The sequence below is a fragment of the Polyergus mexicanus genome, unplaced genomic scaffold (assembly GCF_030449975.1).
Source record: "Polyergus mexicanus isolate NDT 795.1 unplaced genomic scaffold, iyPolMexi1.0 SCAF_6, whole genome shotgun sequence".
Lineage (NCBI taxonomy): Eukaryota > Metazoa > Arthropoda > Insecta > Hymenoptera > Formicidae > Polyergus > Polyergus mexicanus.
Genome location: NW_027223326.1, coordinates 1,521,536 through 1,548,332, shown reverse-complemented (window position 1 = coordinate 1,548,332; position 26,797 = coordinate 1,521,536). Strand labels below are relative to the sequence as shown.

Genomic DNA, 26,797 nt, shown 5'->3' with positions numbered 1-26,797 from the left:
TTGCATTTTTTATTCATTTTTTTCCTTTTTTGCCAAAAATATCGAACATTTGTTTTTTATTAACATAATAACAAGCATCCATTATGATCCTATTTTTCGTAATATTTCTCATTAATCGATATGATAATTCTTAAGCATTCATCATTCATGTTTTCAAGTCTCCAATTAATATTTTCTACATTTCATAATCAAAATATCATTCAAATCAAACATAACGTAAAACTAAATTTTCATCTGTTAATATATCGTCAAAACTTTAAAAAGTTTTATATAGTTAGTATGTAAGTCTTTTTTGTCATTATTCAAATTTGATTTAATGTCATGAAAACTCTTCTATCGTTCATTCTAAGCATTAAAAAAAAAAATATTACAGAAAATACTTTTTATCTAAAGAAATATATAAAAATATCACTTCAATTATATATATAAATGAGATTCTTATCTATTGATGATATCCGCGCGACCTCTCAGTCTGCGCATTAAAATCATATCGTGTCGCATGAGAGTAACTCGTTTAGCGTGCAACGCCAACAGCATTGCGTCTTCGAAGAATTGTACCATGTACATCTCTGTTGCCTCTTGTAAGGCTTCGAGGGCAGAAGCTTGTATCCTGTAAATTAATTCTAATCACATCGATCTCTAATCTACCAGATATTGTATATAGGATCCCCTTGAACACACACACACACACACATATATATATATATATATATATATATATATATATATATATATATATATATATTAGTCTCTGTAAATTCTATCTTTTTTTTATATGAAAGTTTAATAATATAAAATATATTCTATAAAAAAAACTACATATATATTGAGATATAGTATTTTATACTATACAACATATATTATTACACCATAATCGAGTTTATATAGAAGGATAGAGCATATATTCTACGAAAACATCTTATTTACAAAAAGTACGTGTTCATATATATTATATATATTATAATTTATTATATATTTTATATGAATATGAAATATTCAATGCATATACATGTAAAAGATTAAAAATGTTCTTAATTAATAACACAATTACATTCTTAAAAAAAAAAAAGAAAAAATTAAAAGAATAAAAAAAAGAAAGAGATAAACTTAAGGGAATCATAGTTTGCAAAGAATTAATAATGATTATATAAAAAAATCAAAAAATAATTACTTGTTGATTTCCTGCCTAGGGAATAAATCAATCATAATTTCTCTGATTAATCGGGAAAAAGGTCGTTTAGGTATGAGAAAGTGTGTAGTCCTCCTTAGATGCTTAATCTCTTGCAGTACTCGGCTTTTTCTTTTGTGTTTGTTCACTATTACGTTTGTCTAAACAATAACAAACAAACATTACATACGATAACAATTTAATATAATGTTAAATATGATTTAACACATTTTGATATGTATATACAAATGTATGTATATATCATTTATTTTAAAAAATGCCGCTTACTCTGTTTCTTTCTACAGAATCAGGTGTGGCGAATGATCTGAAATATAAATATATTTCATAAACTATCAATCAAGATTAGGTGTAAAATAATAGAAATCAATACTAATTAATAAACAATGGCTGTATTAATGAATAATAAATTAAATTATTAGATTTTTGCTAGACAATACAAAAAAAAAAAAAGAAAAAAGAAGGCTATGACACATATTATAAGCAATAGAGTAACAACACCTTTATGTTTATGTTGATTATTAAAAATAATCTCTAAGAGATTAAAACTAATATCACTAAAGAAGAATAAAGAGAGTTCTGAACATTAAACAAAAACCATAATAATTAAGACAAACAATTTCTTCACAAACATATTAAAAACATTAAGGGATATTAACCTTGGTACCGATTTTCGTCGAACCATTATGCGATCTCTCTCGTGATAATTTTTAAATCAGAAACTTCCGTCAGAGAGAAGAATTAGAGTCGCTACACTGCCGTTTTTTTTCATAACACGCTTTTCTTAGGACATACACTAGCGTCACGTACATCCATTTTACGCCGCCTGAAACTAGATGGCCACAACCACTTTCGGAGCTATGATAAAACAGCCGATTGATTCATGGCCGTGCTACATCCACTTTTCCATATTGTCGATTCCGTTAGTAGTGGTATTACCATAGAGACATAATAGGTCTGTTCTTTACCGCTGAACTGGCTGCGCCATTTCAGAGCCCATCTTTCTCCTTCCAATGGAGAGAGAAAAAGATAAACTCTGAACCGGTGCAGCCAGTTCAGCTGCAAAGAACAGACCCAATACATCTAGACCAAGTGTTGAGGAGTGGGGGTAAAGATGCACGTAGAAAAGGTACGTATGCGTGTGTGTGTATGTTATGTATGCCAGCGTGTAAAGGACACACTCTCTCTGTTTTGTGCCCCTTGCGTTTTCTCTTGCTCGCATGTAACACGGTGAAAGAGAGCGCTAAATCCCATCTTTGATAATATCTCGTCGATGACACAACGAATTGGCGCCAATTTTATGCGAGCATAACCTTACATCTTACGTAAATAATAAAATACCATGAAATAGTTGAATTAACGTAGAGGGAAAAACACATGAATAGTACATGACTCAGAATATCACTAGCGATAATACTAGACGTGAAGTGTTAGTGAAATTTATACCTCGTATTCATAGTCCGTCCTTGAGGAATAAGGATTCCTTGTTCCTTGTTCCACGTTTCATGAACTTTCCTTGACCGAACAAGGAATCTTATTGGCTCCCTTATCTCAAGGAAGGTCACGAGCTTCCTTGAGGAGTGGATGCGACCTTTTTAGCAGACGATACGCAGAATATAACCAAATATAACCTCCAAAAGTTAGTTTCGTTACATTTATGGTTTTGTGGTTATTTGTTGTCGCGCTCTCAAACTGAAAGTGTATAAAGGAAAAAGGGATAATGGACAATGAATTTTTAAATGATTCTGACGATGGATTTGAAGACGAAAATCCAGAGAATCGGATTCTGTTGCGGATTCCGAAAAGATACATTCGCGATTGGGAAAATCCCGTGGAATTTTTTGAAGATACGAAAAAGTTTTCATATGTATTATATGAAATTAGTCGCAGGCAGCATAAAACGGTGCTGCCTCCAGTCGGTCGCTAAAAATCCCTAAAATATTCCTTCCTTCTGAAAGGAAGACTCGAGGTCCATCTATGAAGCAAGGTGGCCTTGCAGATTCAAGGAATCCTTCATGGAGGCTTCCTCCGTCCTTAAAATAAGGAAGGACTATGAATACGGGGTATTATTGATGTTGAAAGAGGCGGAGGAATGTAAAATTCATGTGACTTTAATAAGGATTTATTATAATAGCGATAGAGTGTAATAATAGTAATTCTAATAATAATAATAATAATAATAATAAAGGAATTTTTGGAAAATCGGGGGTATAGAATATTTTGAATCTGATCCAATCGAGAGATATTTTTATCACACGCGTCATATGTTGGCATGCCTGATTACAACGGTAGTTGCGGCAGTTGTCATTTTTTTTCTGTGCGAGTCTCTTAGTTAAACGGAATTTTAGGCCTCGCGTGCGTAAAACGCAATATTTTTGCGATCGTGCGAGTGAAATGTGAAATTATTGCATTATTGCGAATCATCCCGAATAATATCTTGTTCAGGTGAGATCGCATTTCCCTTCATTCCCTTTTCGTTTGTGGCTGCGAATCCGCATATCGTTCTTTCGAGGTTAACCTTCTCTCGTCAAATGTAGCTTTTTCTTCGCTCTTTTAAAACTAATCTTCGCACGAAATTATTTGCATAACTTGCGTGTTATCATCGTGAACGATAACATCAACGAAACACGCATCCAGTCGACGGTGTCACGTGAGTATTGGCGTGTAATCGCAAATACTCGTGATTACCCGCGCAAATTTTTTCCTTTCCTAAGAGAAAATACGAGAACTGACGAGGATGCATTTTTCGATGACGTTACAAAGTTTAGATTAATTGTTAATTTTGAGGATTTAATTTTTAATGTCTCGTTTTGTATTTTTGCCGCGTGTTATTTTAATTCGATTTTATTCACATACGATTTGATGATACCATTGTTGTTTATTTCAGTTTAAAATATTTCATATTTTCTAATTGATATTTGTATATATTTTAATAGCAGATATCATTGCATTTTATTGCCTATTCGTTGAGATTGACACTATTATTGCAGCTCATCTATTCCTTTTACTTTTCCTTTCCTTCTTTATATTATATTGTACAATCAAATATTACTTAATATATTTAGAACTTATTTGGAATTATATTTCAATATATTTTTTATATAAAATTTAACTCTTTTTATATATATTTTGTATAAAATATATATATATTTTTTTTACATTAGTTATTTTTTTTTTTTAATTTATTTTTTCTCTATAACTTCCTTCATGTTTTCTACCTATTTTATTATTTTCTTTTATACTAACAGTGTATAATATTATTGTTGCAGTGTAGTGCAGTGATTACACAAAGTATGTCAAAATCAGAGTCATCGGAGGCAAAGCCGTCGGAGGTGGAGCCGTTAGAGATGGAACCATCAGAGGCAAAGCTATCAGAAGTAGAGCTGTCAGCGGCAGAGTTACCAGAGGTAAAGCTATCAGAGACAAAGTCGTCAGAACCAAAGCCATCAGGAATAAGGCCACCGTCGAAGATTGAAAGACTTTGCTCCTCTAGGCCACGTAGACCAGATATTCCGCCACCTTCCCCAGTGAAATCAGTGACTACTAAGATCAGTGAGTCTTTGACAAAACTGTGTGCCGTTTTATATCGCATGCCTGTTATAATTTTATTTGGTAGTAGCATCTTGTTTGATGTATATATTATCTATTTTTACGCGTGAACTGGATGTAAGATATATAAATATTTGATGGAAATCAACGCAAGATATAGACATCTAATTGCATTATAGGTCAGATAAAAAATAAGTCAGGTATTAAGAGAGACATTAATAAATATTATATACGTTTTTTATAATATCTCATTTATTATATGCATAATGTATAATAGTAGTCTTAGAAGTTACGCTTCTCTCGAATCTGTCTCTAATTTTTAGGATACGTTGTGTCTTTTTAATGCAAGAAATCTTGCTAAGCATTGTTTTCCCTAATTTTTTTATCACACAAAATTTAATCGCGCTTTATTTCATATATATCGCGAAAATTAATAAATAAATGATAATAGTGAATTCAAGTATGCTGTAATTCGTGTTTATGTAAAGTGGAGAGTTCCGAAGGGAGGATACCACGTGTTATACAATGTGTATTCCATGCACGAACATTAATTCGTCGCAGCGTGTACGAGAACGCTACGCACGCCCACGGGTCGCTCGTGAACGTGCGTGAACGGGCGTTTTACTTACGTGCGTACGAGTGTCTTCGCACAAGTTGCTCGTGCGAGGTGCGAGTCGTTCCCCGACTGTTCGCGACAACGCATCCCTCGCGTAAGAGAAACTGGTAAATATCATTAATAAAAAGTTATCAAGAATCATACAATTAACGAATTGTGCGCGCAAACTTATCATGAGTAGTGAAAGTGCTCATTTTATTATTTTACTAAAAAAAAAAAAAAAAATTAATATATTTTCATAATTTTATTTATTTTTAATACAATATTTTTATCTCAGCTTCACGCAGTTTTCATTAAAAATTGTGGTGAGTCAAATTAGTCGTTTGAACGGAAAAACGTTCCGAAGCAAATTGTTTAGTAATTAATTCATTTAATAATAATAATTATTATTTTTTAATATTTTAAAATAATTAGATTTATATGTTGAATATATTGTATCTATTAATGATTATATGATATTGCTCTCTATTATTTAATTTTTAATTTAATTATATATGCGTATGTATATAATTCTTTGTTTTTTTGTTTTTTTCTACGTTTTATCCGTATAAATACCGACTAATTTGATTCATCATACTTAATCGGGAGAATAATCCGTATTTTTAAACAATAATTTGTTCCTTGAAAAGTGAAAGTAACTCGAGCGACTAATAATGGCAAAATATTATTAATATATTTATATAAATGACTCGAGAATTGAAAATACATATAAATCTCTCAGAAATAATGATTTTAATATAATAGATATATTTTTTTAAAGATGCTTTACATAATTAATGACTATTTAATGTTGTTATCACATGCCAAATAAAATAACGTATTTATGATCTATTTACAATTTTTGATAATGATTATAATAATTAATAATTTTGCCGAGGAAAATTATTGTTGCAATATGTTGCTTCTATTAACCTTTAAGAAATAATCTTTTCTTCGTACACGATTGACCAATTTTTTTTTTTTTTTTTTTTTCAGTTTAAAAATCTGAATTTTTCTTACTTTCTTCATTATTATATTTTTTCTTCTTTTCTTCATGAAAAATCTGAATTTTGCTTATTTTCTTACAATCAATTATAACTATCATTTCTTCTCTTATTTCGCGGATTTTTCTTCTTCAATTCTCATTTTAGATGCGCAAAGTGCAAGCAAGCATGTTTTACATTACTTTATGTTTTCATTGTGATCTCGGTGCATGTTCGCGATGGCGCATAACGAGCAAAGTGCATTTTCGCGTCCGTCTCTGTTGCATCCAGGGCACGTATCTTGCCTTATTGGTGCAACTCCGTTGCATTGCCTTCCCTGCACAATCGTGCCGCGTCGGCTGACGCATTGCGATTATGCAAGCCACCGGTATTTATTTCGCGATTTCATTCCGTTTCATCTTTCCTCCCTCATCTCTTCTTTTCGATTTCTTTCGTTCCTTCTGCTTTTTTTCTCACTTTGTGCCCCTTGCGAGAGATCGATCGATCGTTTCAAATTTCGCAACATGATCAAAGTTTCAAGGCCTATATATGCTCTTCGACTCTCGTATTATATATATTTTCCTATAGGATATATTTATATATAAGGAAAAATTATATATAATTATTGAAATTTTATATGAAATTAAAAGAGAAATATATATCGAATGTTTTTATTGGAAAAAAAAAAAAAAAATTGTATACAATAACTTTAATTTAGCAGATTAAGCTCCAGAAGTGTAAGTAAATAAATTTGATTTTTTTTATAATTTAAATAAATTTGAATTAAATTATCAACTATATAATTTTATTTTAACGGTGATAGTGTATCTAAAATAATTTTGATGAGATAATCTATAGAAAATATTAAAATTTTTTGATTTAAAATTAACCAAACATGTGTAATAGAAATCTATTGGAACAAAATACGGAGAATAATACGTTAATAAGTTAATTGAATAAATCTTTATTTGAGACTAATGAATATAATCTAAAAACGTCATCATTAAAATACATATTGTTAGATTTTGCGATATTCTGTAAATTATACACAGCTTATTTCAATATATTATTTCTCATGGATTTTCTCTTCACTCGCGTTCGATATAGAAGTTAATTTTACTTTTTCACGAGAATTTGTTGATTAAAATGGCAATGGGAAGGTCGAAATTTCGGCGTTTCGCAATGACGTAATCATCATCGACGATGGTGTTTTGCCGTAACTGCGACACCGTCGGCTAAATATGGAGAGATAAATTTTATGAGCGTGCGAGACGATGCCGATGGGTTATACTCATTTCGGATCGCTTTGCCCATCTATTTATACAAGGTGTTCAAGATATTAAAGTCGGTTTTAAAATCTTCCATTCGAATTCTGCGATCTGACAAAAGTCCGCAGTGAATATTAAACTTGTTAAACACACGCGTGATCTATTAAAGTAGTAGTAATGTAATACAACGAGCTTATGTTTCGCATCTCTTTATTCTCGCGATTTTTAACATTATAAATTATTTTAAGAATCATCTTAAAAATATTTCGCATCTGAAAGCTAATTTAGAAAAGACATTGGAAAAAAATCTAGAATTATAATATTTTTTATTGATTTAAGATTATTTTCCCAAGTTAATAAATAAATATATCATTAATTAACCAATTCGATGATATTCGAATCGGACTGTTCATAATGGGACATTTTATATATTTCGATAGAATCTTAAAATTTTATTAAAAATTAAAAAAAAATATATTTTTCTATTTGAATGTTAAAATTTCGATATAAATGTATATAATATAATTATAGAATATTCGTTACAAATATTATAACAAGGAGTTGTGAGTATTTTTACAATATTTTAAGCAAAAATAAAATTAACTTGATATTAGAATTTGCATAAATTTTTTTCTTAAGATATACATTATTTTTTTATTGAACAATTATATGTATTTAATTAATTTCATAGGAATTACAATTCAATTGCGACGATGCGATTGAATAGCGACCGATATTTAATAGTATATCAGATGATAATATAAGATACGTAAAAGATTAAAGAGTGTAAAGGTAATTCATCATGCGATGCGCATAATAATTCACGGAGACTTGCGAACGAATGATGGCGCCGCGGTTTTGCATCAGATCTCATTGATACATTTAATCGCAGTTAACACGCTCGAATTAAAAAATACAGTGTATCCTGTCATTGAATGATCGCGAGCGATCGTGCAACGCACGTCACGTATGACGCTAATCATAGATTGTCGTCGCGCAATGTTTCGCATAAATTTACGCAGCAAAAAAAATTGTACGGAAATAAACGAGTCCTGTGAGTTTTAATGAGAAGCACATGTTTCTTAACGAAAATATAGAATAAATTTTTCCTTGGCTCGAAATTTAATCGAGAAGATCAAGATTCGTCTCGTATAATCTTTCACTTTTTTCAATATTATATATTTATATATATATATATATATATATATATATATAATAATTTATATTTAATATTATACAATATTAACATTTTAATAATTAAAACTGAAAAAGCAACAAGTTGCTTCTCCTCATTTATCGATGTTAAGATCGAACGTTTCACAGAATGTCTCGTTTAAACACATTTTTAATGTCGATAAGTACCGTCGATCGGCTCGCTCACGTTATTAAAAGCAACGTACGCATAAAAAGGCGCATTTAATGTAGATTGAAATGCGTGATAAAGACGCCGGGGATTTATGCATAATAATGCTTCTCTGCCGCTGCGGCGAAGATATCTCGCCGCGTAATCGCGATTTCATCTCGTCGAACAGAGATCTCGACCCACGCTATCGACCTTACTACGACAAGGCACGCGCCCACGTGCGCCGCTTTTCCATAAATAATTAATCAAGTATCGTGCGAGAATCGCCGCGATTATACCCGGACATCAATATATATCGGTGATTCCTTTTGCGGAGTTTCTTTCGCGGCGCGAGCCGCGAAAACATTGACAAGGTGAACGATGGAGCTTTGTGATGCCGACGCGTAATCACATAGGTTGCGATATCTTACCTTATGTTTCTATAAAGAAATCGGGAAACTCGGTGGAAACCTAGACTTCGATCGGATGTATACAAATACGAGAGAAAATCCACGATAAATTTATATTGGGTGATTGCATAAGTTCATGCCCGATATAAACTTCAATAGATTATATTTTAGAGATAACACTTTTATTAATCAATTATATAGTCTTCATTCTTTTCTACAATGGTTTCCCAACGATCTATAAGCTTGTCGATTCCATTTTTGAAGAAAGAACTTGGTTTTTCTTGAAAAAAGTTTGTAAGGTGGTTTTCGACAGCTTCCTCGCAATTGAGATTCTTGCCATTTAAACTATTCTGCGAAGACCGGAACAGATAAAAATCTGAAGGCGCAATATCTGGAGAATACGGCGGGTGCTGCAGAATTTCCCATTGCGACTCCTGCGGTTTTCCTGCAGCTTATTCCTTTCAGTCGGGAGATGCGGCACCCGCGTATCAAGCTTGGAAACGTATCCAAGCTTTTTTAAATGACGAAAAGCGGTTGAATTATCGATGTTCAGCCTCTCAACAATATCCTCAGTTGTAATCCTTGGGTTTCTTTCCACTAAGGCATGCACAATATCATCATCGATGCCAGAAGGCCGTCCAGAGCGGGGTTGATCCTCCATGTTGAAATCACCATTTCGAAATCTGCCAAACCACTTTTTGACTGTTCGGAGAGCAGGAGCGCGGTCCAAATAAACGCTTTGAATATTTTTTTGTGCAATCCCAACCCTCACGCCTTTCCGAAATTCATATAGCATTACATGCCGCAAATGCACCTTTCGTTCTCCATTTTTAACGATTTCTCTTATGCACAAATGGACTTAACTGAACAATGTCTGACGCTAAATTGACATAAGACAACGTCATCTATTCGGTGTAAGCAACAATTACCACACGAAAACAATAGAACTCCGCCATGCGGCAACTTAATGCCATCTATGAAAATCGGGCACGAACTTATGCAATCATCCAATAGAAATAAATGATCACTAAAATTAGAAAATCAATAATTTAGAATTAAAATTATAAATATTGAATTATTAAATATTATATTGGAAATTTATAAAATTATTAATTATATAAATTTAAAATTAAATATATACTTTTTTGATGAATAATTAAAAAAATAAAAAACAAAAAGAACGAAATTTCTTACGAGAGTTTATCATGAAGACAAGAAAGCACGCGTTTTCCTTCTTGTTGGTTGATTGAAATAATGAGATGCGATGAGCGTCATCTAAAAATATCTCGAACGATTGCATATTGCGCTAGAAATCGCCAGATCTTATCGGCGTCATTTGCACACACCCTGACTCATCATTAACAATTCGTTTACGTAACTCTCTGTCTTGAGCCGATTGTGATTGACTTCCGATGGCGATTATCGCAATGGCAATTACAAAACCAAGCCCTGATCTATTTCACGCCGAGCCATCTTCCGTTGTATCTCTTCACTTCATAATTATTAGCAATTAACTTAGCTATAATCGACTTTACACTGCGATTTAGCTGGCGATATCACATATCCCCAAATTTATTATCGACATTACGCAAATTAGCCTTGAGAAAATAACAAGCTTATGTAAATATTGCGTATGTATTATATTTAATATTTAATATTAACATTTAATAATCACATTATTTTGTATTAATTTGTAATTAATCAATATCAATCTTTGCAATATTTTGATTATTATTGAAAATTTTAATTTCGCATAGATAAACGTTATTTTGCTAATATAATAAATTTAGATTAAATTATAGCGCGCGATATTCTCTCTCTTGCATATACGAATTATCATTAACACGAAAATTAATATTAATTAAAATTGATTGGGAGAAATTTTAATCAAGCAGTTTAATTATGCACTCTCGATTATATGGCAAAGTAAAAAGTTCTTTCGCGCGAAAGAATACATCGCTCTTTATTTTCCTTGTTTTCCTATGATTTGCGTTATTTTGCATGACAACGGCAGAGCAGATGGAGCCTCTTTGGGAATCCCGCGGCCGTCAAATAGACGAGGCCAGCTTGCGAAGGGGATCAGGTAAGCGGCACTCAAGTTTTTCTGTCTTCTCGAAGATCGTAATGCATTTATAAAATTCCTGCATACCGCGAGAAAGGTGACAATGATTTCGAAATTGCTTGATGCCTAGTCTCGCAAGACGTTCGTTAAAATTTATGTTGCACAACCGAATTTTATAGCGAGGATCAACATCATTCCGCTTTTGCAACAATGCTGAATATATTGATGAAACTTCGAATATAGCTAGAAATTTATAAACGATGTGTAAGAAGTAGTACGTGTGACGGTGTTATTTGTATTGCATAATGTGTTTTTGCTTTTGCGCTATATCGTGTATATCTATATATAATGCACATATTATATATAATATTACATATGCGTGAGGAATGGTTTTAGTAATTTAATAAATGTAGTATTATTTTAATATAAAGTTGAAAATATTTGCAAACTCTTAGAATCAGTAAATATTTTTTATGAATCTTTGGCAAAATTGGAAAATATGATTTCTTCAATTCAGCAAAGATTTATGAAGAAGTTTATATATAACAATTATTTATAGCATCTGTTTTTTTTAATATTGTTTATTTTTAATTATAAAATTAAAACTAAAATTTTGTTAAATTAAAATATTGAAATTTCTTAGAGAGAATCTATTAAAAATCAAGTAAGTTATGAGAACGTTCTAAATTTATGATAATATCACAAAGCATTTATCATTAAAATCATGATTTATTTCTAATTTTTTTTTGCGGGGAAACAAACGTTAGATTATATTTTTAAATTAATCGGATTGTAATATCGTCGCATTTCAAAAAGAATCGTCTTTATTCCCGCGCAGATACCAGCGTCGTTCTGACCGAGGACACAGAAAGCTTTATGATCGGTGATCGAGTATGGGTCGGCGGCACAAAACCTGGCAGAATTGCCTACATCGGGGAGACCAAGTTCGCACCTGGGGACTGGGCAGGAGTCGTCCTGGACGAGCCCATCGGTAAGGACCACCCTAACGATCCTAGCCGATCGTACGAATCGTAAAACTCAGAAGCAAATCTTGAAGAGTTCCAGCGAATATGAGAAATTCGGAATTATTAAGAATTTTCTTCCATGTCGTCCTGACTAATCAAGATCCAACACAAACTACACCATACTCCTTTTTTATCCCGAAAGAATTTCCATTTATCGCGAATAAAGGTCGGAATATTCTTGATACAAGGGTAGACAGAGATAGAAAAATTAATTGAGAGAAAAGATTAGCAGCAAAGCTCACAGAAGACTTAAATTGCAGGGAAGAACGACGGTTCGGTGGCGGGTAGCCAGTACTTCCAGTGCGAACCAAAAAAGGGGATCTTTTCGAGGCTCACCAGGCTGACCAGGGCGCCACTAGGCGGTTATCAGATGAGCGCGACGTCGACGCCGACATCGCCGCCCGAAAGTATCAGGGGCAGCTATCTCGGCAAATCCATGTCGCCGTCATTGAGTAAGGATCGCTACAAGAGACACTCGCCACGTCCGTAGATCTCTAACTAGCGTTGCACGATACACATCATCCACGAATTTTATTTAATTTCTCGACTTTAACTCTTTCACCCTCTCTTCTTCCCACTATGGTATACTCTTAGAATATCCCAGAAAAATATCAGCAGACTCAAAAAATTTAAGTAAATGATCAATATAAATTAATCAGAAAAGAACATTTTTAGACAAATACTTTATTTAAAGAATTATTTGTAGCACATGATTATATATTATGAGAGACTAATGTGCTATTTGATAAAAAAATGTTATTAGAATGACACAATAAAAGAAAAGCGGGGTGAAAGTTAGTCGTGTTATATATCAAAGGCTTGAAGAGCGCAAAAATTATTTTAGTTATAGTATTATGATGTTGCTTTAATAAACACCCTATCGCGTAGAATAGACTACGTAATTTAGTGTAAAAGGGCGAAGAGGTGAAACTATTTTTTCTTTTGTCGGCGCATAGCATGGAAATAATTTAATTTTCCATGTAGCGTAACGTTATTATTTAATTTTAAAATAATAATTCAATTTAACCCACTTATATCAAGAAAGGATACTTCGAATAAACATTTTATTTGCAAAAATATATATTTACAAAAGCGACTAGGAGATCTAATTTTCTAAAAAGGCATTTCTTTATAACTTTGAAAGGAATAAATTTATTAATAAAAAAAAATATATATCAAACATATTCATAGGAAGTGATTCGTTTCCGTGGATATATATAATAGAACACAGAAAAGCAATTAATTTTTCAATGTATAAAAGAGAATAAAATATTTCATATTCTTTTACTTTGTATAAAAAAAGTCAAATTTGATTTAAGTTGAAAACAATAAATTTTTTTTCCTAATAAAAATTTAAGATAGAAAACAATAAACGTGTTTGAATAAATATATTTATAGAAGCATGCGAAAGGGACAGCTATATGATTTAATTTTTCATTAGTATCTAGAAAAGGAAAAAAGGATTTATTGTTAGTTTTATTGAAGAATTATTTAAGTTCGCGCGGCTTTCAATGACTTGCTAGATATTGATCGCGAATCGCTAAAAACTATGAACGCAGATGTATCAACGACAAGCTTGTCCTCATCGATGTCGCAGAGGGATGAACTGAAGATAGGTGACCGTGTGATAGTGTCGTCGATGCAGGGTAGCAAAACCGGCATACTTAGGTATCAAGGGCCCACGGATTTCGCCGGGGGCGAATGGTACGGCGTGGAACTGGACGAGCCGCTCGGCAAGAACGACGGCTCCGTCAACGGGAAAAGGTGTGCATTTTCCTTATCGAATCTCATCAAAATAATCCTCCCTCTTCTTCATCACGCACGCACGCACACACATCTTCTGCCGCACGAGATGTCTTCGCGATGAGAGATATAATTTTTAATTTCAATTTCTCCGCAAACAATCTTAGGAACCTTAAGTAGCTCCTCTCTCATTCGATTCGATCCCCTCGGGCACGCATGATCTCGAAAATGCTTGGAATGATCACGAGTATAGTTTGCATAGTTCGCGTAATCTCCCTTTATTCTCTGCAATCCGTGCAATTCCTGAGAGATTCCGCGGAACTAACCCACCCATTGATCCAGATATTTCGAGTGCCCGCCCAAGCACGGTCTCTTCACGGTCCCGCACAAGGTCAGCAGATCGCCATCCGTCAGAAAATCATCCATGGTATATAAGTCGAGCGGTGGTGGCAACGGCACCGCCGTTAACATCCCCAGCCTTCAGAAGAGAAGCGGTTCCCGCGACTCACTCGCGTCCAGCATTATCAGCGTCAACGCGAAAACGAGTACACCGATCGGCACGACGAGGGTAAGGTTCACCATGCCGAAATGAGGGAATAAGGAAGCGCATCTGTCTCGCAGTTCGCTGTCAACGCTGTCGGCCTTATTTTTCTATTAATCTAGCTGTAGAATGTGTTGTTGATGTTGCTCCCGTTGATGATATTTTAGATGTAATCGACGTTTAAGTCACTTTCGGCTTGAATTCTTCTGCCGAGTTTTTCTTAAATGCCGATTACACTAAGTAACTTGTAGCCATCGTTCTCGCTTTTTATAGGCAGCCTATACATTCCTTCTTTCTTTCTCACAAAAACCGTTGTGTATTCTAACGTGTGTGATTTCGTGCGAGATTAATGTATTAATTGTTATCTAAGATTGCCGTTAAGATTTTTCTGCACGATTTTATCCTTATTTATTTATTTTTTGTTTCCGTTTACATCAGACATTGCAGAGGCCTGGCATGCGCATGTCAACACTCGTTTCACGAGATTCACTGCAGGTGAGACCGTAACTCCAGTAATAACTCCTAATTAATTCATTATCCTCGCCAATTAGAAGCGATCGCTGATAAGCCACCCCGCGATTCTCTCCTATCGCTCGCAATTAGTTTCGTATATTTGGATAATTAGGATAATTAGCGAATCGAATTAGATGATTAGCGATCTCGATCGTTAACGGTCGCTCTCTTGTGTGACTGCGTTTTATTTATTTATTAATTTATTGTTATCGTTCTCGTCGGAGCTTGTAATATATAGCGATAGTCGATCTGTGTGTATATAATGTTAATAAAATCCTACATCCTTTTTTTTTTTCTCTTCCTCGTAAATTCTTTTTTCTAGTTTCTGGGTGAGTATATCTCTTCTGTATCGTCGCTTCTTTCACGTGATAATTAATAGTTTGCCTTTATTGCATTCGATGCAATTTTTCTTTAGCGATAATCTCGTATGAGATTATCGTGGCAGCTCCATTAATTTATTATATCTCAAAAACATTTTCCACGACAGAGTCAAACGTAAATCCGATCGATGTTGCGTTGGCGTAAAAACGACGATCAACATCATCGAGTCGATTAATCAAACTCGTCCGATCGGATAATGCGATGTATACTCTTGATTTGTATCGCTAATCGTGCGTCGTCGATCCAGAATATCGTGTCCGTGGCTATCTCGCTATTTATTAAAAACTCGATAACAGCGCGGCAAAGCTGTCGCATAATGCAGAATGCATTGCGCGAATTAACAATCGACTGGCTGTTATTGCAATTCAATATTTGAGCCATAATATTGTCGATTTACTTCGTTCGTGTATTATAAAAAATTTGCACGATGCAACAATGCAGAATTGTTTAATTAATCTATGCCTTTATTTTTTAACTGGCGTTTCCGCGGCTTCTGTAAAAAAAATTTTACAAAGGTACATATCGTTGTTAAGGAATCAATAAATGTTTCTAGTATCGCAAGTTCGCCGTACTAATTTGTAAACATTTATATGACGTAATAAGAAAAGCATTCTACCTCTTATTTCAGTCCGTTCGATAGCTTTTATGAAAAGTATACCAAAGTAAATCGTGAAATAGATTATTTCAGCTCCGCCTTCCCTCTTTACGTTACCAATTCCATCGCGAATAATTTATGTAGAGATTATTTTACCGTAAATTCTAATATATTGTATAATAATATTAATACATTAAAATTATACGGTTGGTAATATGCGTTATCGCGTATTAATAATATAATAAAACGAATTTTTTTCCCTAAAATCCTTCCCTGAAAATTCTTCACAGCACTTGTGATTTTGAATTAGAACCCAGCTCGTGGTTTTAGGAGATTCTGAAAGAGAAGCAGCACGAGATAGAGCTCCTGCGAAAGCAACGGGATTTGGAGCGCGAAAGGGTCACCAAAGCGGCGAATCAAGCTGATCAAGCGGAGCAATCTGCGCTTTCTATCAAACAGGAATATGATAAGGTAAGATATTTATGGCGTTAAAATTAAATTATATAAAAAAACGACAAGTTTTTAAAAGATCTGGAGTTTTGAAATACCATGTCTTTTACTATTGTTTTGCTTTTGCTTGTGCTGGAAGCACAAGCAAGCTATATATTGATTATTTTTGATAATTATTATTCTTCTTATTGATTGATTTATTATATATTTTATTAGTGAAATTCTATCGCAATACATCGAAATTATATTATTGACGTGATAAATTGAAACTTTATATTTCCAAAGAGTTTTGTTCCCCAGTTTTGAAATCCTTCCGTTCGTTGAGTTTCTTCATTTTTTTCTTTTCTTCCATTTTTTTTTTTTTCGTCATTGACGATATCTAGTATCGCGAACAGATGCAACAAACTGTCAACGAAGCGGAGGTCACTGTCACCAAACTCGTCAACGAAAGAAATGGATTGATGGTGCAACTGGAAGAGGAGAAACGGAAGTGCGAAGATCTTCTTTTCCGTTTCGAAGAGGAATCCGTGAATAAAGACGACATACAGGTATGTATGTGCATTAATATTAACGTATCAAGCGTACGTATATATATGTATAGTTATGATTATTATAAAGATGATAAAGCCTGAGTATCTCATTAAAATACTCGGAACACTCGGTAAGTATATCTACCCATGCTACATTTGTCAATTTGTTTTACATCCGAATTAACAATAATGTCCCAGAGATTCTTATTCATCTTATTACAATAATAACTTTTTTTTATGAATGCGAGATTGATTTAAGAGAAAATTTTCTGGGACACACTATATATTTAACAAAGACGATAATAATATTTAAGTTTTAAATTTTTGTTACGTTGATTTTTTTCAACGATACCTTTGTTCTATTTAATGAACATGGATTTTTCTGAAAATTTCAATATCACGTTAAAAGAAATCCCATAATGTTAGTTGATTCTGAACGGTATTTCTATATTATTCGCGACAAATATTGTACACTGCTTTCGTCCGTCATATCACGGGGGATAACGGTGACGGGTGATGTAAATTACAACACGCGTGCTTAGCCGCATCAACTTGGGAAAGAGCTCGGAAATTAGCTTAACAACTTTTCGCAGCGTGCAAAAGTATAACGTATTTCTTGTTTAATATAAAATATTATTTTGGACTTGATGCATCAATTATATACGCATATATAAAACCCAGAAAAAAAAAAATCAATTATCTGGAAAAATTATTTTCCCGATTCCCGTGGTTTTAAGTTTTACTTTGCATAATCTCAAACGAAAAAGGAAAAACTGTAATTTTTTTGAAGAGAGAAGAAAACATTCAGTTCTTCGTTTAATTTGGCATACTTACCGTTTATTTTCAGAAAGAGAGATCTGAGCAAAGCGTGAGTATCCGACGGTCCTTGGCAGAAGTGGTCCAGTTTTTCAGCATCATTAATCTAATCATCACTCTATACCTGCATCTTTGCATTTCGTCGCAGAGCTTTTCTCGAAGAGCTGACTGACGTGTGCAACACGCGAAAAACGTAGAAAGAAATGCTATCGCTAATTAATTTTGCATCGGCCATACTAACAAAAATAAGCTAAAATACACCAGCTATCGATCCGCGTGTCAATCTTGAAAGAAACATATTTGCATCAAACATTTTATTTTTATTTATTTATTTATTTATTTTTTTTTAATTATAAATTGTACAAATTATTATATATCGTTAATGAGCGTTTTTGTCGCGATTTTAATGTGGCACAATAGAAATCTTGATCTAACAATATTAATTTAATTATGCTTTTGCTGTTGTGTAATTGAGAGAGCTTTATAAATCACATGCTTTGTATGCATAGAGCTATTGGAACATGTTCTACAATTATCGTACTTTATAATAGCATATTTTGAAGATTAATTAGAATCGAGAAAATCCTTATTTTAATATGAAAATATCGAAGCAAAAATAGTTTTTTTCTATTATGAGCGATAAGAATTAGCTGCTAATAAAATAATCGCGAAGAATTTGCTCGTTCAATTTTATAAATATGTTTATATGAGAGAAAATATCGATTTATTGATTTTTACTATTTTATTGAATTCGTTTTTTTTGGGGGGGGGGGGGCTTTTATAAATAGATATTACTATCTCTATCTTATTGTCAGATATTAACAAGTTGTAATTTTAATTTTTTATATAATTAAAGTATACTATACAAATATTGTGCGATGATTGTATAGAACAGTTTACACTCTAATTGTATAATTACAAAATAATATTATTGTAGGTGTTATGTACTTATTTATTAATTTTAGTTATTGTATTTATTTATTTATTTATTTATTTATTTATTATATGCATTGTATTGGTTTTCTTTCTCATTTTTATATTTCAAAATAATTTATATTATTTAATTTAATTTTTTCAATTTTGTTTGTGATACGTGGTACGCTCGAATGTTAAAATTAAATAATACATTTTTTTGCATTTTGGATACACGCGTACAATTTTATTCGTTTCTTTTGTTCTCCAACCTGATAAAACATTCATTTTTTTACATATTGACGATTGCACATTGTGCTTCGCATATCTCGACGTGTGCTTCCTATTTATATATATATATATTACGCTTTGGAGTATTAATACACTTATTTCCATAATGGTTAAAAAATTAAAATATCTGCTTCAAAAATTTTTATGTTACTTAACACACAAGCTTGCATAATAATCCTTACGTAAGAAGAACTTTAATAATTAAAATTTACTCGAGATTATTTTAAAATTAATTTTATTTTTGTAATATTAGACGATTAATTTATTACGAAATGTCACTTAAATTAAAAAAAAAATATATATAATTTTGATAATGTCTATGTTAAATAATATTTGAAAAATAGGTCTTTTTTGCATAAATTAAATATTAAACAAATATATATATCGAACGAAATATTTATTTTCCACAAGATATACTATGGTTTCACATTTTTTTTTATAATGGAGGAAATTACGTTCTAATACTCGAAACGCGAACACGCGCTATGTATGATCTCGTACTTCTCTAAAGACTAAACAGCTTCCCTTATCACGCTAGGTCATAAATACTGTAAATGAAAGCAGGATCAAGCAGCTCGAGGAAGAGCTCGCTGAGGAGCGACGAGAACGCGCCGCTCAGTTGGAACGCGACAGCATCAAACTCTTCGAGGCCGAAGAGGAATTGACGCGGCTGCGTAACGAGATCAGCTGCACGACCAATTCGCACAATTCTCAGCTTCATGGTATCTGTGATAATTTTTACAATTAGATTTAAATGCACTTAGATCTTAAATTTTTTGTATTTAAGATTTATGCGATTTTATTCGCCTTCTTTCCTTGATTTCCATTTTATCGGATCGGGCTTTTAGATCTAGAAAGCCGTAATCAGAGCTTAGAGGAGATTAAGAATAGCTTGGAGAAGGAAGCGCGGGAGAAATCGATCCTGGTGAATGAATGCGTGGAGCGTATCCGAGAATTGGAGCTTGAGGTGAGCAAAACGAAGCAAGAAAACACGTCGCACAGCAAGTCCGAGAATCGTCTGGAAAGAGAATTGGAAGCGACTAGACGAAGCTTGCAGAACAGAGAGACATTAATAGAAAATATGAAATTAGAATTTGAAAAGAGTACGAATTTGTTGAGCGAAGAGCTACGAAAGTCGAAGGAAACGATCGAGACGATAAAGAAAGAGAGCACGAGTGAAAAAGACTCGTTACTGTCGGAATATCGACAGACGATCGAGGAAAGAGATCGGTTGATCAAGGTAAAGACTGAGGAGCTGGAGAACGAGTCCAGAAGGCTATTAGAGCAGCAGAACGTAGCCCTGGAGGGCCTGAAGACCGAGAACATTAAGCGTATCCATGAACTTTCAGAGTCTTTCGAGCAACAATTGCGCGCGAAGGACTCAAAAATCGAGGAGATCTCGCAACAACTCAGTCAGAGTGTATCTGAGACCGAGAGACTGTTGGCCGAATTGGCCGCTGAACGAGAACTTCGCAAGAAGAAAGATGAAGAACTGATTGACGCTCTACGAAAGTTGGAAGGTATGTGTTACAAAAATTACTTAATCGAAAAATTTGATTAATTAAGAAAATTTTTATAATCGAGAAAATTAACCCTTTACCGCATTTGCAAATAATTTTATTTGTGTTTTTTTTTTTTTTTTATATTTATTTAATTCTTAGATATTCTTGATATTTAACACTTAGTTTGCTACAATTATAATTTTCGTGTTTTATATATAAGCTACAAAATTAATAATAAATAATAGATCAAAAAAACTTGTTGATGAGATGAAATCTGACCGATTTTATCGCGTATATTTTGCAGAGTTAAATACGAAACTTAAATTGGTCGAAGAAAATAACAATGTGTTGTCGAAACAGATTCAAGATTATAGATCCAAGAATGACGACAATGTTAGAATCATTCACGAGAAGCAACAATTGGTGAGTACATATTTTTTCTTAAATTTTGCATGGATGTGCCATTCAAAATTTAATTTTATCGCTATCTTATCAATCCAGGAGCAGAACTTAGCTAGCTTAATCGCCTCGGAAGAGAAATCCATTGCGCAACTAAATAAATTAAATGAGGAGCTAAAAGTGAAGGACAGAGAGCTCGCGGAATTGCGAAATGCTAGCACGGCACAATTAGAAGAAGTAACTAAACGGTTTGAAGCCCAAATTAATGAAAAAGCTAAATATATCGACGAGATAAGCGCGGACATCGCGCAGAAAGCTTTGATGCTTGCTAAACTGGAGAAAGACATTGCTGATTTGAAGGCGATTATAGCGAGCAAGGATGAAGAGATCAAATATCTTCTCGAAAAGACTTTAGGTAAAATCAAACGCGAGTTACTTTTGTTAAACATTAAACAAAAAAAAATTAGATTATAATAATATAAAACACAGAATAAATATTTAATTATTATAATTGATATTATTTATTTATTTAAGATAAAAAATTGAAATTAAAAAAATTATTAAATGAAGTTTGCTTAATTCTTAGTTTAATTAAAATTAATTATATATTAATTTAGATTTTAATCGCAAGACTACTCTTAAATCTTTTAGAATTACAAGATGCTCTCACGTTATCCGAACAAACAAAAACGAATTTAGAGAGCGAACTTCGCGTATTCGAGTCGAACGTGCAGAATTTGAATCAACAGATCGTAAGATTCAAAGAGAAAATATCTCAATTATCGTTGCAAAAGGAAAAACTGGTTGGTGTATAAAAACTGATTGTTTGATGATTAATTATTTATTAATTTATTATATATATATGTATAGATTCATGATTTAATTTACTTGTAGGAGTGTTATGCAGCGGTCGCGCTTAGCAACTCCACTGATTCATCGGAACAGCTATTGAAATATAATGAGGACTTGCGAAAAAAAGAAAAAGAGTTAGACGAAGCTCGCGAGAAGATCTTCCATATAGAATCTATGTTGAGACAAACAGAGGAAAAGTTGTTCAACACCGAGTCGGAATCAAATAAAAACATAGCGTTAGTCGAGCAATTGCGCTCGGAAAAATCAAATTTGAAATCGCAATTAGATGATACTGAAAAATCAAATACAGAATATGCGGAGAAAATACGCGAATACGAACAGAAACAAAACGAATTATCGGCAAAGTTGAAGGAAAGCGAACATATCAAGAAGAATTTGGAAGAAAAATCTAGTGAAATCGCCAATCTTACGGAAAGATTGACAAAGAAAGAAGAAGAGATCATTAATCTTCGCGGAGAGCACAAAACCTTGCGAAGTTCTCACGAAGAACAGATAATCTTATTCCAGAAACAAATTGCGGACTTATCGACTCAATTAACGACTTCGTGCCTCGAGATGAAAAACCTGCAAAAGTTCAAAAATAAACTGGAAGCCGATCAAAGTGCGAATCTATGGTCGATGGAGGAATTAACGGAAAAATTGAAAATCGAATCAGATAAATCATTAAAGTTAGAGAACTTGATTCAGGAGAAGAACTTGAAGCTTCAGGACACGGGAAATAAATTGTCGGAATTACAAAAGACGCACGACGCTTTAGTTAACGATAAAGCGGCAGCCGATAAGAATTTGACCACGTCTTTAAATACTATGACAAACGCGATAGAGGAATTGAACGGCAAGTTAAAGGACGCTGAAAAAATAATTAAAGATAAGACGGACGAAGTGTCGAAGGCAAGAGTGGAGATAGAAAGGTCGCAAGCACAAATAATTGAGATGGACGCCACAATCTCCTCCATGAAAAACGAGCATATTTATAGAAACGATGAATTAAAAAACGCACAAGAAGTAGCTGCGCAGAAACAAAATGTTGTAAACGAATTAACTAAAGCCAAGATTGCTTTGGAGAACTCAGCGAAGTCCATGGAAATTCAATTATCGAATTTGCACGAGGAATTGGACAAGAGAGAGAAGTTCCTGGCAGATATGGAAATTACGATAAAAGAAACTTCTAAGAAGGAAGAAGCGCTAAAGTTACGGAATTCTTTGGAATGTGAGATTGTAACAAAACAAAAGGAGATTGAAGACATAAATAGGCAAAATAAAGAGCTAGAAGAAAAATTGCGATCATTGCAGGACGCTGTAGATAGGCACAAATCCGATTTAAATGATAAAGAGACTATTATCGGTAAATTGAAAGCGCAGATGAAGACTTTAGAAGACGCACAAGTGGAAAGAATTAAAGCAGAACAACAGTCGCGAAATGAGGAAACCAAATCGAAACAGAATGAATTGAGCGGCGCGAATAAGCGGATTCACGAGCTGCAGCACGCGATGAATGCGTTGGAGAAACAGCTGAAGGAACAGGCCGATCTGGCGAGAACTATGGAAAATAATGAGAAAGAAGTGAAGAAAAATATTCAGAACCTGCAGGAGAAGTTGAATGTCGCTAAGACAGAGGAGACACGACTTCTAAGCGAGCTGAGCCGATTAGAAAAGGAGAATAAGCAAGTAACTGCAAAGTGGACAGAGGCGATGAATCAGTTGAAGTTATCGCACGAAAATTTGAAAAATACTTTTGACGGAACGGGTGACATGAAACAACAACACGTTGTCGCGAAGCTGCAGGAAGAAAATGACACCACAAAAAGCCAGATAGATTTTTTGAACTCCGTAATAGTCGACATGCAACGTAAAAACGAGAGTTTGCTGTGTAAGATCGAGGTCCTCGAGATGGGAGTTCCCGCTAACGAAGCCGATGACTATACTCGAAGCACATTGGATAAACGAACGGCGACACCCCGTATGTTCTGTGATATTTGCGATCGATTTGATTTACACGAGACAGAAGACTGTCCCCGACAGGCTCAGGATTTTTCAGATAGAGTCCCGGAGAAAGTAGCGAAGTCCTCGAAGAAGCAATCTGTGCAGAGGCCATACTGCGAAAACTGTGAGATGTTCGGTCATGACACACACAACTGCGACGACGCCGAAACATTTTAACATTACATTATACTGTCCATAAATTCATTTCATTTGCTTGCCAACATGTCCCGTGCATAGCTATAAAGAGATCTGTTTTAAATTTTACAGAGTATATATATATATATATATATATATATATATATATATATATATATATATACACATATATATATATTTTTGTATGGCAGATTTTTCGATTATATTCTAAATATCTGAGTATATATGAGTCTTCCCATGTAAAACGCACTCTAAAACATTTATGCTTCCTGCAAATGTGAGACTTAATTTTAATAAGATACTTTTTATAAAGATTTCCTGGACATGTATACTTATATACTAGATACAAAAATATATATAATGAATTATATTATTTATCGTGTATTAATTGGATTATCTCAGAAATTATATTTAATGTAGTTATATTTGAAGGGAGCATATATTTGTTTTCCAGCTTTAATATGTATTTTTTAACATTTTTGTGACAAGTTACATGTAATTATGTATATATTAGATATATCGAATTAACTTGTGTTATCCTTTTAATTTAATATTTATTTGTTGCATTTTTCGCGCATGTTAAGAAGACACTTTAAAAGACGCATTTTCGGGCATGAAAAAAAAAAAAAATAGGAAACATATGTCTCGAACATTGTTTGAAGCTGATTTAAAGAAGTATCATGGCCTACTATTGTCTTGCCTCTTTGTTGATGAATATTAGAATTGAAAATATATTTTCTAAGTCGATTATATTGTTGTAACATGTGATGCATTGGAGATAATGCTTTGTAGATAAGAATAAACGAATTCCTTACGCGAAATATCTGTAGATCTTTTACATATACACATCAATCAATACGCATAGGTCTTCTTGTCTCTATTTGAGAAAGAGATGTAAATATAAATTTTAAAATAATATAAAATTTAAAATATAAGAAAGGATACTTTTCCAAAGGGATAATATTGAATTCAGTCATAAATAATTTTCATTTGTTCTTCTTTAATCATTCTAGCTGTTACGACATATACATGCACATTATCAATTAACTTATTATGCATTGATATTCAACTGTATGTTCTATGTAGCGCAAAGTGAAATTTATCAAAATTATAAGATCAACATGTATTCCCTCTATATATTGATTCTTAATAAAAAGATCTTTTATCAACTTTTGTCACGTAGCAAAAGCGATATGTAGAATGAAAAAATTCAAACTTACAATTAAGCACAATTAACTTATAACTAATTAATTGATATAATTGCGCGCTTTACACATATCGGTGAAGACAGTCGTGCAATCTATGATATAATTCAATTGATATTTATAAAATAAAATTGCATTGCACACAGTTCGTGAAGAAACTTTTATTAATAAATCTCCAATTTAAGTTTACTATTTCCATCTAGGAAAGGTTTCTCCATTCCCTCTTTAAAAAACTTAAAAATTAGCAATTCTGTTTATTTAAAACAGACCTCAATAGAGAAATGGCAAATCTTTTATCAATTACATATTTTTGTTCATCCGTATAAAAATTATTACGCGTGTGAAGCGGATATAATTTGGACAATTTAATTGTTCACTTTCGACACATTGGATTTTTAAATCCTTGGGGAAAGACATGGTTGCTTAACAGTTTTCAGTTTCTTAACAGTCGCGAAGTGACTTTGGAATCTTGTTCGAATGTTCTCGGCCGATTCTAAGCCAATAAGAAAAAACTCTTAGGAGGCGATGTTTAGTAAATCCTTATCGTTATCTAAACATTTAGTTAGAAGTGACAAATACTAATCAAATCCGTATAAAGATAAGATAGGTCTGTCGAAAAATATTTGTGAAAATATATAATACATGCACAATGCAATTTAACATAAAAGAAAAATAAACATTAAATTAATATTTTCTCATCTACAATAAATATATTGTTAATAGTCTTCTATCTCTTAATTATAATGTTATTGATTGAAAAAGATATACAATAATTTTTCTGTAGAAAATCTATACAAAGATAATCTACGAAAGAATATTAAAAATCAAATTTAAAGTATATAAAATTTAAAGTTACTTTGAATTAATTTTAAAATAGAAACGTATGGAAAATCTAAGTAAATTATTTGTTAATGATTTAATTATTTTTTCATTTTTATTTTTTCATATATTAAATATATGTACAAATTTTTTTATTTCAATTAATAAATAAATATTTCGCACGTTTACAAAGTTATTTTATCTGAAATAAACGTTATCAATCGGTGTGTACAATGTGATGTATACAGCCCATCGCAGCTGATCGTATTGCGAAATACTTTTTGTGATATGAAATTTCGTTCAGTCCCTATTTTTATTCTCGAATGATTATCGTGTAGAGAATATAAAATGTTGCACGATACAGAGAAATTTTTTTCCTCTTTCTTTTGTGTCTTAAATTTATTTTACGCATTACAGCACATAGCTAATTCATAATGTGAAAAAAAAAAAAAAAATACAATACGAGCAATTGATCAAGATGCAAGAGGAAATCAGTAATGTCGGATAGAGGAATTTTTCGCGCACGCGCAGTAGCGTAAAGGACATGTGACTTTAAGTAGCGAACATATCTAACCAATGAAGTGGTATCGTTAGGTTAAATCCATTATTTAAAAAAGAATAGAAAATATGAAAACATCTTATATATATGTAAAAGTCTCCATTGGTAT

General features: G+C 32.8%; 2 protein-coding genes across 7 annotated transcripts; one reads left to right on the top strand and one right to left on the bottom strand.

Annotated features, from left to right (window-relative positions):
* Positions 1-261: 261 nt before the first annotated feature.
* On the bottom strand, positions 262-2,499 carry LOC138933862 (uncharacterized). Its single transcript, XM_070296970.1, has 4 exons — positions 1,846-2,499; positions 1,457-1,493; positions 1,172-1,329; positions 262-610 (listed from the first exon to the last, which is right to left on the bottom strand). The coding sequence occupies exons 1-4, from the start codon at positions 1,869-1,871 to the stop codon at positions 439-441; spliced, it is 393 nt and encodes a 130-aa protein (XP_070153071.1). The 5' UTR covers positions 1,872-2,499; the 3' UTR covers positions 262-438.
* Positions 2,200-25,455, top strand: Clip-190 (Cytoplasmic linker protein 190). 6 transcript variants are annotated; one of them, XM_070296939.1, is made up of 17 exons: positions 2,200-2,315; positions 4,456-4,738; positions 11,348-11,416; positions 12,234-12,386; positions 12,681-12,872; positions 13,980-14,184; positions 14,506-14,731; positions 15,143-15,199; positions 16,524-16,664; positions 17,027-17,191; positions 18,021-18,041; positions 19,731-19,914; positions 20,041-20,712; positions 20,999-21,117; positions 21,196-21,508; positions 21,745-21,896; positions 21,988-25,455. In XM_070296939.1, the coding sequence occupies exons 1-17, from the start codon at positions 2,301-2,303 to the stop codon at positions 24,124-24,126; spliced, it is 5,106 nt and encodes a 1,701-aa protein (XP_070153040.1). In that variant the 5' UTR covers positions 2,200-2,300; the 3' UTR covers positions 24,127-25,455. The 6 variants fall into 6 exon arrangements, with proteins under 6 accessions (XP_070153040.1, XP_070153044.1, XP_070153043.1 ...); XM_070296942.1 differs by lacking the exon at positions 2,200-2,315 and adding an exon at positions 3,472-3,631 and having other exon boundaries at positions 4,461-4,738; XM_070296940.1 differs by lacking the exon at positions 2,200-2,315 and adding an exon at positions 3,472-3,631.
* Positions 25,456-26,797: the final 1,342 nt, after the last annotated feature.

Coding starts and splice junctions, on each gene's coding strand:
- LOC138933862 (XM_070296970.1), bottom strand. CDS start 1,871: ATGGTTCGACGAAAATCGGTACCAAG. Junction 1,494..1,845: donor CGACGAAAATCGGTACCAAG/GTTAATATCCCT, acceptor TTTATATTTCAG/ATCATTCGCCACACCTGATT. Junction 611..1,171: donor CCTAGGCAGGAAATCAACAA/GTAATTATTTTT, acceptor ATTAATTTACAG/GATACAAGCTTCTGCCCTCG.
- Clip-190 (XM_070296939.1), top strand. Junction 16,665..17,026: donor TCAAACAGGAATATGATAAG/GTAAGATATTTA, acceptor GACGATATCTAG/TATCGCGAACAGATGCAACA. Junction 21,897..21,987: donor CGTTGCAAAAGGAAAAACTG/GTTGGTGTATAA, acceptor ATTTACTTGTAG/GAGTGTTATGCAGCGGTCGC.